The sequence below is a fragment of the Electrona antarctica genome (assembly GCF_951216825.1).
Source record: "Electrona antarctica genome assembly, chromosome: 13".
Lineage (NCBI taxonomy): Eukaryota > Metazoa > Chordata > Actinopteri > Myctophiformes > Myctophidae > Electrona > Electrona antarctica.
This window is the reverse complement of record NC_136794.1, coordinates 17063325-17076060: the sequence shown is the minus strand read 5'-3', so window position 1 is coordinate 17076060 and position 12736 is coordinate 17063325. Positions and strand designations below refer to the sequence as shown.

Sequence of the window (12736 nt, the reverse complement as noted above, 5' to 3'; positions counted from 1 at the left end):
GATTTGAAGGTTACACATCAACATGAATTATGCTTTAATCTTTCAGCTTTTGGGGGGGGGGGAATACGTGAAGATTATGATAGAAAGTGCAATTTTTGTTAAAGTACTAGTTGACTTGTTAGTTGGGGTAAAGTTCTCTCTAATGTTCATGGCTCATTTAAAGGACCTGAGATAGTAGCCTATGTTATATTGGCTTAATCGCCGGCAATTTTATTCAGAAACAGAAATATTTGACTTGACTTTGATGTGCAATGCTGACATAATATATTTTCCCTGTACCTTTTCCTTGTAAACACCCATTTATCTTCATACAGTCATTTACAGTGTGGTATGAAATCTGGTCCATGACTCATGTTGACTAAAATATTACTCTATTCAATTCGTTTTTTTATATATATTATTTGATAAAATATATCTTATATATTATGTCCCAAGTAGACTTTTACTGTGTGCAGAATACACACCATTCAATACAAATCCCATAGAGATTGTTCTGAAACGTAAAAGTGTAAGCCACTGTGGCGGTGTGGCATGTGACGACCTTGCTGCATGGCTGAATCCAGGTCTGTTCAACTGGAAATCACTCACTCTGATAACATCAAGTGTGACAAGAAAGAAGTCAATGATAGTAGATTTACAATTCACTGTTTATGAATTATTCATCATCGTCGTCATCATCATCATCATCATCATCGTCGTCATCGTCGTCGTCGTCATCATCATCATCATCGCCGTCGTCATCGCCATCACCACCATCATCATCGTCATTGTTATCATCATCCTCGTCATCATCAACTTTGTCATCATCGTCATCATCATCGTCATCGTCATCATCATCATCGTCATCATCATCGTCATCCTCAGTGTTGACTTTGCCAGAGAGAACATCAGCAACCCAGGCCTGCAGCTCCTGAGCAGTAGGCATGTCTTCCTCATCGTCCATCACCATCCACACACTGTCAGCCTGCATATGAAGAAGAGTTATATCAGCAATTCCCAACCTGTGGATTGCAAATGGGCCACCAAATAATTGGCAAAACACAGAGATTGTATTGATAATATAACATTAATATATTTTTTTAATTGTGTAAAAGAATGTCATTATATTTTATCTTTAAAACGTTTAAAAATGAGTTATTATTGTGATACTGATAAGAACCTAAAGTATACTATGTTAGTTCTAGGCCACTCCCCGTTCTCAATCGTTACCACACTTGCCCTCACTCATTAGCCAATCCCCATTCACAATCATCCGTATCCACTACACCTGCCTCCACTCACCACAGACAATCCTTGTTGCAATCACCACAGAATAAATACACCTGCAATCTCTCGACCGGCTTGTTTGTTCTGCTTCACAACAGACCATTGATTGATTGATTGAAGAATTTATTAACAGTTTGCAGAATTACAGTACATTTCAAGCACAAACTCAATACAAAGGCTGTTAACTGTGAGTGGACGACCCAATTAAGCATTACACTTGTTTCCAACAGGGTCCACCATGTTCAAATCATCAAAACATTTAGAGACGTACAAATAGACACTTCTATAGACAGAACAGGAATTCATCAAAAAAGAATTCATCAAAAAGGAGGTAAAAAGGGAAAAGAAAAATATACAGTGAGGGGAAAAAAAAGGGGGGGGCGGGGGGGGGGATTCACGTTCAGCTCCGTTAAATTGTTTGTTTTCCTTGGAGGAGCTGCGTTGGGTCCCCAAGTCGGCTCCGTGGCCGTACCTTGAGTTGGCTGTGTGGCCGTGACCATCTCTTGTGTTGTCCTTGCGTTGGGTCCCCAAGTTGGCTCAGTGGCCATACCTTGAGTTGGCTGTGTGGCCGCGACCGTCTCTTGTGTTGTCATTGCGTTCGTGTTTGAGGGATTCCGATTTTACAGGGGCCAGTTTCGAATTGCAGCCGTCCGTAGGTGCCCTTTGAGAGCGGTTTTGAAAGAGTCAAGGGATTCGCATGTCTTAATGACAGTTGGTAGGGCGTTCCACATTTTAGTGGCATAGGAGCGAAAAGAATTTAGTCCCTTGTTTGTGCCGAATCTGGGTTGTACATGGTTCGTTGCACTCCCTCTGGTGTTGTGGGTGTGGACTTCGTTAACATTAAGGAAGTATCTAGACAGGTACATGGGTATCTTGGTGGTGTATCGAATCTTGTGGACCAGACCCATTGCAAGATGCTGTACTCTGTCGTCGACCCTAAGCCATTCCAGCCTGTCGAAGTGGGCAGGGGTGAGGTGGGTTCGGGGGGCTAGATCAAGTAGGAGCCTGACCAGTTTGTTTTGGGAAGTCTGGAGCCTGGTTTTAAGGGCCTTTGAGGTGCTGTGGTACCAGGAGGTGCATGCATAGTCAAAGAAACCCTGTACAAGGGCTCCTGTTAAGGTCTTCAAGGTGTTTTTGTTGACCAGTGAGGAGATCCTGTAGAGGAATCTTGTTCTATGGTTGACTTTTTTGATTACGTTGGTGGCCATTTTATCACCGGAAAGATTAGCCTCCAGGATGGAACCTAGGTAGGTAATTTCATCTTTACGTGTGATAACATTGTCACCCACTCTAACCAAGAAGCCATTTGCCTTGCTGAGATTACTAATAGAGCCAAAGAGAATGGATTCAGTTTTTCCCAGGTGTAAAGATAGTTTGTTATCAGCGAGCCAGGTGCAGATTCTACCGAGTTCAGAGCTGAGGGCATTTTCAACCTGCAGTTTGTCCCTGTCCGAGACCAGCAGTGCTGAGTCATCTGCGAACAGGAACAAGTTGCAGTCACAGGCTGAAGTCATGTCGTTTACATATATTAGGAACAGTAGAGGCCCTAGTATGCTTCCTTGTGGAACGCCACAGCTCACTGGGAGGGGGGGGGACAGTGTTCCGTTCACTTCCACCATCTGTTCTCTCCCCTCCAGGTAGGATTGCATCCAGCTCACTGATGTGCTATCGAAACCAATTGCTTTTAGCTTGTTAACCAGTATGGAGTGGTTCACGGTGTCAAAAGCCTTTTGGAGGTCCAGCATGACCATGCCGCAGTATTTGCCAGCGTCCACCTCTTGTTTGATGTGGTCGCTCAAATAGAGGAGGCATGTGTCAGTGGAGTGGGATGTTCTGAAGCCAGATTGGAACTCGTACAATAATTTATTAGTGGCAAGATACTTTTCAACCTGTTCATAGACTATTTTTTCCATCACTTTCGAGATGGAACTAAGAATAGAAATAGGGCGGTAGTTGCCGGGGTCTAATTTACTCCCTTTCTTGTGCAAGGGGGTTACTTTGGCCAGTTTGAAATCTTGGGGGACCTGTCCCTGTTTGATGGAGAGGTTTACTATGTGAGTGATGATTGGAGCTATAGAGATGGCTGAGTCTCTGAGAAATTTGGAGGGAATGTTGTCATGTCCTGTGGCCTTGTGGGGTTGGAGGGCACTCAGTTTCTTAATTACCTCATCAGTTGTTACCATAACTAGTTTAAAATCGTCTTTACAAACACCTAGGTTTTTGTAGAAGGTTGTAATGTGCTCTACACCAAAGAGCCCAGAGTGGGAGGGCAGTTTGTTAACCAGAGTTGTTGATATGTTTGTAAAGAAGATATTCAAGTAGTTGGCCACATCAAGGTTGTCAGTGATGAGAGTGTTGTCAGATTTGATGTTTATGTTCGAAAACATGGGTCGTGAGTACTGTGCATGTAGATAAGATTGGCTGTTTCTGCTATTCATTGCTTTAAAATGTATCATCCTCCTCCACCCCAACCTCCTCCTTCCTCCTCGATTCTTGTTCTTCTTTGTTCTGTCTCTATTTCTCTAGTAAATCCAGGCGGGCATGCAGTGAAGGAGCAGAGACGACCGACCGCTCCCCGAGTAGAGCAACGATGGCCGTCAGCTCTCAAGACCCTGAGTCTCGCTCTAACCTTGGGTTCCTTATTCCATTCCACATTCATTTTGTTTCAATAAATTGTCAAACTAAAGTAGAGGTGTGGTCTCTTACTAGTGAAGTGGACAGAACACTTGCAAGATTTTCAAGTGGGCACTATTGTTAAATAACAGGGAAGATCCAATATGCTATAGTCTGATTGCCATTGGTTTTACTTGGCTCGCCGGTCTGGGACTTACGTCTGTAACATTGACAACTCCGATCTGAGGTCTGAACAGGTCCACCTTAAATGTCTTCTCCCAGTATGGAATCAGCTGAGGGGGGCAGCAAGAACAGCATATTAGAAAGAAATAGACCACTAAATGAAATATGTTGAGGGTGGTATAGTCACAGTCAAATCCTCTGTGTTATTTTTATCCACTTGTAACTCAGACTCTCAGAGTTGAATGAACACACAGAGGATTTTACTTTACATTGATGACTGTATATTTCTATGGTTTCCCCTCTCTCCGTGTGTCTGTCTCACCAGTGGGAAGTCATCAGGGTCGATCCAGACAATGCTGAGGTCAGGGAGATGGGTGTTGTCTCTGGCTACCTCCTTCAAGATCTCCAGGAACTCAAAACCATCTGCAAGAAATCAACACCACATGATGGGACAAACAATGTAAGTCTTGCAGAACTCTACTCCATGGTGTCTGCAGACCACTGGTTCTAAACATTGGGTCGGGGGACAACCAGGTGTCCAAATAGATCCTCACAAGTATATGTAACTCTTAAGTACTGAGGAGTTTACAGTGTAGTTGAAATACCACAAAATTGGAAAAAGTGTCCCTCCAAAATAAAGATTGCAAGACTGGCTCAGATGCACATTTCTTCTATTTATTAACACGTTTCGGCCTCAGCCTTCCTTGGAGCAGAGTTTACAGTGTATAGATTTGGGTTCCAGTATTTTCATTTAGTTAGTTCATTTAAAAAAAAAATATCTCTGGGACCCAATCTACACTGTAAAATCCAAATGTACCCATAATAATCATTTGGTTACATTTGTATGCTCTCTGAGTTACAGAGGTCCCTGGACCTCATGTTGAGAACAAGCGGTCTAGACCAAAACATTTCTATGGGTTCATGCATCCATCTGGCCTTGTCAAACACATGGTAATGGTTTTATGTTTTATCATGACGTTGCCAATGGGCTCACCAGCGTCCTCCTCTTCTGCAAAAGCAACAATGTGGATCCCCTCCACGTCGTCCTCCTGAGAAAGACATCATGGCATGTCACAAAATGTCAAATAGAAATCCTTTCTTTTTAGTATATTATTTCATCAATCTGTCTTTAATTGTATGTGCAGTCAAGACAAGAGGTCCTCGCTCACCCATGTTTCAAACATATCCTCAGCTCGCAGCTTTCTCAGGGTTGGTCTGATAACACAGGGAAGATAATATTAACAACAACGTAGCTGTTACATTCAGACTGTAGGCTACGCCTAAATCCACATTAGAGGAAAAGCAACAACAATTAACCTTCTGTGCTTGTTGATGAATTCCACAAGTTGCTCTTCTGAGTGTGGCTTGCCTGGGATGGTTACGGGCTCCTCCATGAAGGGTTCATAGAAATCCACCTCATTCATCTTCAGTGTCAGCTCCTTGGCCACCTGCAAGGTCGAAGACAGCTCAAGGCAAAGTTGTGTCCCACTCAAGGTTGGATGCTGTTTCATGAATCTTTATTTTATTTCTTTGTGAAAGAGCATGTCTTACTACTTACAGACTTCTCAAATGTGGCAAAAAACTTAATGTAGGGCTGAAACTGCTCTGCTGCTTCTTTGAAAGCAAGGTAGTCTGAGGATGAAAGAGGAGAGGAAAGTATTAGGATAGTGATTTCCCAAAATATTTATCATTATTTTAAGCCTATAGAATCAAGCCTGGAATTTATTTAGGCTCTAAACAAACACTGCGATGCGTTGTGAGCTTGTAGATCTGCTATTAAAAGTCCATAAACTTAAACAACAAATCAGTTGTGCACACATTTATACAATAATTATTACTACTATTTATTTATGATCATATCACAAATTTTGTATTATTTTTATTATTTTTGCTATAGTATTATTACACACATCATTCAGTACGTGCTTGTTCTAGCCTCAGGAGAGATGTCAAAGACACATCAGGGAACTGAAATAGCTGAACTCTGCTCCCTGGTTCATGCTCCCACAGTTAGTCAGAGGCAATTTGCACTTCAGTGAGTTCTTCGTGTAAAACAGGCACCGGCAGCTGCATGTAAAGCTGTGGTAAAAATGGAACTGTAAATCACTGGAGATGAGATAAAATGAAGGATATTCACCTTGAAGACCCCATCACAGATATACTAAGTATCATAAACCCGTTACATTCAAGGCAGCACATGCACATAGGCTTGATTTATACTTGGTCACAGGCGTGAAGCCTGTGTCCAGGGCCGGCTTAATGGAAGGACTTTAGGTGCTGCAGCACAGGGCACCAACCTTGGGGGGGCACCAAACGGCAAGGAGAAAGTGAAAAGAAAAAGCTGTGAGAGCAGCAAAATGTAGAAGCGAAGGCTGCTGAAGGAGCGCTAAAACGGTGATATGCGGAAGTGCAGGGTCAAATTTCCAACCCTGCACCGCTCGCTGACAAAACGGACAGCGGGTTTGTAGCATCGGCCACCACGAAGGGTTAATCCACCCCTGCCTGTGTCATATTGCATAAATAGCAGATCTACAAGCTCATTATGCACAATACTGGTGTGCTAAGGATAAATCAAGCTCATGCACCATTTCACTTGTATTATCGTCACACACTCACAGCTCACTCATCCTAACAGCCTCACACACTCACGCTCAGAGTCTTCGCTCTTGAAGTAGCCAATGAGGCGGATGTCCTCCTCCATCCTATCAAAGGCCCTCAGCTCCGCAGCATTCCCTATCACCTCCACTGGTTCTTCCAACAGCTAGAGACAAACATACAGCGACACGTCAAAAGAGAAGGTGAGAGGAGGGCAGAACACTTGGCTCGTGACTGGCACCGAATGCTAGTGTGTTGATTAGTAGAAGCAGGCGGCCTACAATCACTCCACTTACATCTAGTAGGAACTCCACCAGGGTGTCAGCAGACAGCAGCCCGTCAAACTCGATCACTCGGTCGGCCTTGAACACGTAAACACTGCCCTCCTCCTCCAGACCTACAGTATAGGCCGGGGGGAAATAGTGTAAAAATTATTGAAGTATAGGCAGGTAACATCATGTAGTTTAAGCAGACTCGAATCTGCGACACGCTGTCAAACTGGATTACCAGCCCAGGTGCCTGGACAGCTCGGCCGGCCCAGGCCCTAAATGGTCATTTTTTCTTCCACCTGATGCGATGTGAGAGTGTAGTCTAGCATCACCGGTCTCGGGACTCCTGAATCAGTCAGTTTGCTTGACACAAAGCTGTAATACTTCACTTACCAAGTTTCTTGGCCACCTTGGCGTCTTTATGAGAGTCAACCATTCCAAATCCAATGTCTTTCTCCTCCATTACCTGGGCAGTTATCTGAAGAAAGAAAGAAAATATCATCAAAGACTAAATGATGAGAAAACTAGAAAAAGTGCCCCTCGCGGAACAGGTCTCCACCAGGGCAGGTCAGGTAGTGGCCTATAATAGGCCAATGTGAAAAGAGTGCCATTTCTTCTTATGCCTTGGATGGCAATTGGATGATTTGAGGCATTTTGTTCCAAAAATGTGTAGTGCCACCTGTTGATGGTGCTATAACAGGCCAATGTGAAAAGGGTGGGATATATTCCTCAGCCTAGTAGGAAAGTCTGTGAAAGTTTTCACGTGAATTGCACACTGCGTTCATGATTTGAAGCTTTTGGTTCAAAACAGGCCAATACTGCAAAGCCAATGTTAGCCAATTAGGATGGAATATGAAATATCGGACAGATCCGACTTGAACACATGACTGTAGAGATACTGTGTAACGATTTGCGGGATTTTTGGACAGAATCTGGAGGAGTAATATCCATAAATGTGTTTTTCAAAAGTCAGCTTCCTGGTGATGCTATAACAGGCCGTTCTGGAAAATGTAGGGCAGATGTTCATCGTTGGCATCCAGGGAGTGTGTGTGCAAAATTTGGCATCGACCTGGTTAACGGTGACACACACACACACAGTCACCTGGTTAACGGAAATTAGCTGTACACAGACGGACACATGGACACACGACACGGACTCACACACGGACTCCCACACACGTGCACACACACGGACGGAGTGCAAAACATACTCTCTCCCCATGCCTTCGGCCTGGTGGAGACAATGATGAGAAACAATGAGAGGGCAAAATAATGATGATTGAACAGAGTCATACTGTAAACTACAGTAGACCTACTGATCAGTATAGGGTTAATATTACTTGTGAAGAGAGGTTGTGTTTGTGAAATATCTGAATTAGCTCTAAATTACTGTGCAGATAATGGCCTTGATTTTTCAAGATTAATGAAATGAGAGTACCTACTACAACTTTGGAAGCAAGGGAAGTAATAGCTAACGCTCTTTTTTTTGTTTTTCACAAATGTTATCCCATGATTTTGCAACCCATTTTTTAGTGTCAATCTAATGTAATCCTGGGCACTACTAACCTGACTCCGCCAGCTGGTGGCAGCAGTGAGTTCCTCCTCCTGCTCTGCCACAATCTGGCGGAGTCAGGTTACACTTCCTCTGCCAACCTGGGGGAGGCAGCGGACTGACCTCATGCTTCCTTCTATGCATGAGGAGTCCAAGTTGCTTCTTTTCACCTGACAGGGGGGAGTTTCCCTGGTTGGACGTAGCACGTGGAAGGAACACGTTATTCCAACCAGTGCCTTTCCCCTCAATCAGGCGCCCCGTGCATGTTTTTTGATAGGGTACTTACATTAGGGGACACGGGGTCCAGAAAACATGCAAACTCCACACAGAATTTAGCAGACGCTCTTATCCAGAGCGACTTACAGCATATCAAATGCAATATGAACTACACAGATACATAGATAGTGTACTATATGCACTCCAACACAGACCCATGCCTGCATGCAGTCAAATTCCATTTAGCTGAGCAAAGGATTAGTGGTGGTGGAATTAATATTGACATGATAACACAGCCCAGAGAAAGGACAGCCCAGGGGCCACCATAGAAACGGTTATATAATCATCCAAAAATGCTGTGGTCTATTTATAACCTGAGCATACCATTATAGCCATTGTGCAGTGAATTAGATTAAGCAAATGAGATTTGGAGACCAACCCTAACACAACAGAGGCATTTCAAAGCTATGGTTGCATGGAGATAGTTTGTATACAAATGCTGCAAAACTACTCTAATTTGGGTATGATTGGATGTGTTCATGACATGTTTTTTTTTAGATGCACTAGCCCCTTCTATGTCCAGCTTTCTGGGTTTGTGTGAACACAAACATTGGCTTGTGATTGGCTGATCATCCCATAGATTTGATTGACTGAGCAAAGTACCGTAGGCTACATATTGAAGATAAAAGTAAGGGCAGATGCCAAAAGTGATTGGCCGGACTGACTTTTGTGATGATTTGATTGGCTGAGCACGGAATGTGATGTATGATGATGTATGATGTACTTCACACGACTGTGATTTTTTTAAATAGGCCCCACCCTCATATGTTTGAGGGGCACTAGCCCCTCCTATATACTGCTTTTGTCCCCACACGTCTCATATTTTCCATTGACAATGAAAGGAGAAATTAGGTCATATGTGCCTCAAATATGACGTACATTTGTGGCAACACAAACATTAAAGAGAGGTTTAATGTGATACATGAGATGATGTATGATGATGTATAATGATAAGAGCGCCCTCACTTCACACGGTGTGATTAAAGCAATTAAAGGCAAACAGAATGGGGTATTAAAACTCTGTTTGACAGTAGTAGCAAAATGTGTGTTTTTAAGAAAATGTAAAATGGAAGAATCTGGCGAGGCCCTTATGGGATGTTACACATGATCCAAGGAATCCAGGGGAAAAAATGTAGGGGCGCTAACCCCTCCTATATTAACCTATTAGTGTAGATTTTCGTCTTACACAAACATTAAATTCCCATTGACAATGAATGGAGAATTTCCGCCATATGTGGACGAGCAAATAGACATGTTACGTCATGATGATAAGAGCACGCCTCACTTCACACGGGTGTGATATTTTTATTTTATGTAGCCTAGATTTGCCAGTACTGACAGATTACATGTGTGTGGATGCTCTGACTACTGCTGTGAAGCTGGACTAGTTGTTGCTAGTGTTAGGGACAGGGACAAACAGTCCCCTGACAGGATGTGAGATTGTGTGTGATCTTCTGCCAACCACAGCTGTGTGAGACATATACCAGCATCAGTTTCATTCAAAAGTTAAACATCTTGACACAGTGGTGAAAAATGGGTTACAAAATTGTGGGATAAAAAAAAGTTAAACATCTGACTGTGTTGGCACAAACAATATCCCACGGGACACAGGCATGTGTCTCTGTAATGTGCCATGGACCAAGTGCAACTAAATAGCTGCTTGACCAACCACTTCCGAGTCTGACCACTATACTGTATTGTAGTCAGATACTGTATAGTTAACCTTTAGTACACGTCAAGTTCATATTGGTCTTTGCACATGAGTACAGTGGTGTGGTGCCTATAGTTTCCCCTAATATGTCCCACCTGTGCTGTGTAAAATGACACGGCTATTATCAGAGTTAGAATACTACTAGGTCTCAAGTTACATCCTAGAGATCAGGCAGCAACTCGGCACAGACTATGACAAAGAATGAACAGTTCACCCGGTGCAGGATTCTGAATTGTCACTTAGGATTGTATCTGACTACCATAAGCTACCATGTTTAGCATTTTATACTTGGGCTTGAAAATAGATCTACTGTAATAAAACAAAAACACATAGTGAAAATAGCAGATCTCCAAACGCTAAAAGGTTTGGGAACCACTGCAACAATACCACTTCAATCTCCATGACCTTAAAAGTGATAATCAAACATAATGGGCAGAAATACAGTATCCTTTTCATGTGCAGTTCAACATAACATAGATGACCCCCTGGCCTGTTTCTGCCACTCTTGGAGAGCCAGGGAAGCATGACAGGGCTACGTTTCTGTGAGACTCGGGTGCACAATTAGCCTAGCGGAAATAACCATAACTGACAGAATTGTATCTCACTGTGCAACTGTACGTACACACAGACAGACCCACATGAATTGAAACACATACAGTACAGACATACACATGCATAGGATATATGTGGGAACATCTAAATGGCAGGCCGAATATTCTGTATATTGATATGCGGTTCTTACAAAGGGTTATGTCACATATTAAGTATATGGGGTTTTGACCTCATCAGAGGGTTTTTTGACTAGTGGGGGGCCAAAGTACTGCAATAACACCCTCAGTGTTCATTTAACTGGGTATACAAATGTAACCAAATGGACACTTGTACACTCAAATCCTACAAATAGATAAATGAACATTGACTCGGATGTTACTGTATGCTCTGGTACAGCAACTCCGTTATACAACAAGCCTAGGCGATGGGCTGAGTTGACCTATTCACCCCTACAAGTCCTCCATTCCTCATGCCTCTCCCACTCACAGCACGCCTGCTTACCCTTCTCCTTTTTACTTCTCTTCATATATCTTTTTAACACTGTCAATCCGCCCTGAGCTATTATCTCCATTCACCATCTCGTGGAGTGGTTTCCCTGCTCTCTCTCTTCTTCCTCTTCCCTGGCAGTGTCTTACCTCTAGCACCAACTCGGTCATCTGATGTTTCTTCTGTAGCTCCTTGCTCTCTGGCATGGGCTCATGGTAGAGCAAACACAGCATGCTGTACTTCTTCAGGGCCTTCTTGTAGTTCTTGTCACTGATGTCCAGAACGCGGTCTTTGCCATCATAGCGGGGGAACTCCAGGCCCTTCTCGGCAGGGACCAAAGGCACAAGACTCAGGCAAGGGAGCAGGAACAACCACAGGGAGCGCATGGTCCACAACTACCATCCACACACCCTGAGAGTCAGAGAATATGGTTTGGTCACAATATGCAGAACTGTATAGCTGGCAAGGTCACCACGTCCCCTGAAACAGTAGAGAAATAAAAGGAAATAGTGCAGCAGTAAACGTTGGTCCTTTGATGTGAGCTCTCCTTGAGATGTCCCTGGTAATCCCAAACCATGTGCATATAGGAACCAGTGACCCTGTATCACACTCTTTCCAGCAGAGACAAAGGCAAAAGAGGAGGACTATCAGGCCTGTAGAAGACTGGGGATTGGATACCGTACATAGCACACACATAGCAGCACAGCACCCCTCTCCTCCTACCCACGCAAGACAGGCCCATTTTTAGGAGACCAGTTGTTTGGAGGCTAAAAATAAAGAGGTGAGCAAGAAAGAGGGACAGGACAAGAGAGCGGCTGATAGCATTTTACGGGATCCTTAAGCATGCTCTCAATAATGGCTCCGTTAGGCATGGATCTAGGTGACTAGATGACTAAGCCAGAGATTTGGAGGGGTTCAGATATTTTGGGGTGTCTAAGTCTGCAGGGGCAAGAGTCAAAGTGCATTTTAAATTTGCTGCTGCAGGGGAAACTGCTCATGTATTTTAAGAGACAGCTCACTGGACAATCTGCCAACAGGTGTGCAAAGGGCAACTGGAATAACTCTCTGTTAAAGGACCACTTCACCACTTTTCAACCTATCTTCATATAATTGGTCCTCACTAATGATCATGATAAAATGGCACAATTTTTTCTACTCAGTCTGTGTCTCATAGGAGGTCTGTGGGCAGTTCAGAAACCCATCCACCAGTGACATCATCGTTAGGCAGATATT

At 43.5% G+C, this 12736-nt stretch overlaps 1 protein-coding gene across 1 annotated transcript; it reads right to left on the bottom strand.

The window, feature by feature from the left end:
- On the bottom strand, positions 1-12159 carry casq2 (calsequestrin 2). Its single transcript, XM_079517608.1, has 11 exons — positions 11653-12159; positions 7320-7404; positions 6954-7054; positions 6712-6823; positions 5621-5694; positions 5380-5510; positions 5232-5277; positions 5057-5111; positions 4385-4485; positions 4098-4172; positions 1-964 (listed from the first exon to the last, which is right to left on the bottom strand). The coding sequence occupies exons 1-11, from the start codon at positions 11887-11889 to the stop codon at positions 656-658; spliced, it is 1326 nt and encodes a 441-aa protein (XP_079373734.1). The 5' UTR covers positions 11890-12159; the 3' UTR covers positions 1-655.
- Positions 12160-12736: the final 577 nt, after the last annotated feature.

Excerpts from the sequence above, each read along its gene's own strand:
- casq2 (XM_079517608.1), bottom strand. The coding sequence starts at position 11,889 with ATGCGCTCCCTGTGGTTGTTCCTGCTCCCTTGCCTGAGTCTTGTGCCT. Across the intron at positions 7,405-11,652 it reads TGACCGAGTTGGTGCTAGAG|ATAACTGCCCAGGTAATGGA; the intron begins GTAAGACACTGC and ends TTCTTTCTTCAG. Across the intron at positions 4,486-5,056 it reads TGCAGAAGAGGAGGACGCTG|ATGGTTTTGAGTTCCTGGAG; the intron begins GTGAGCCCATTG and ends GATTTCTTGCAG.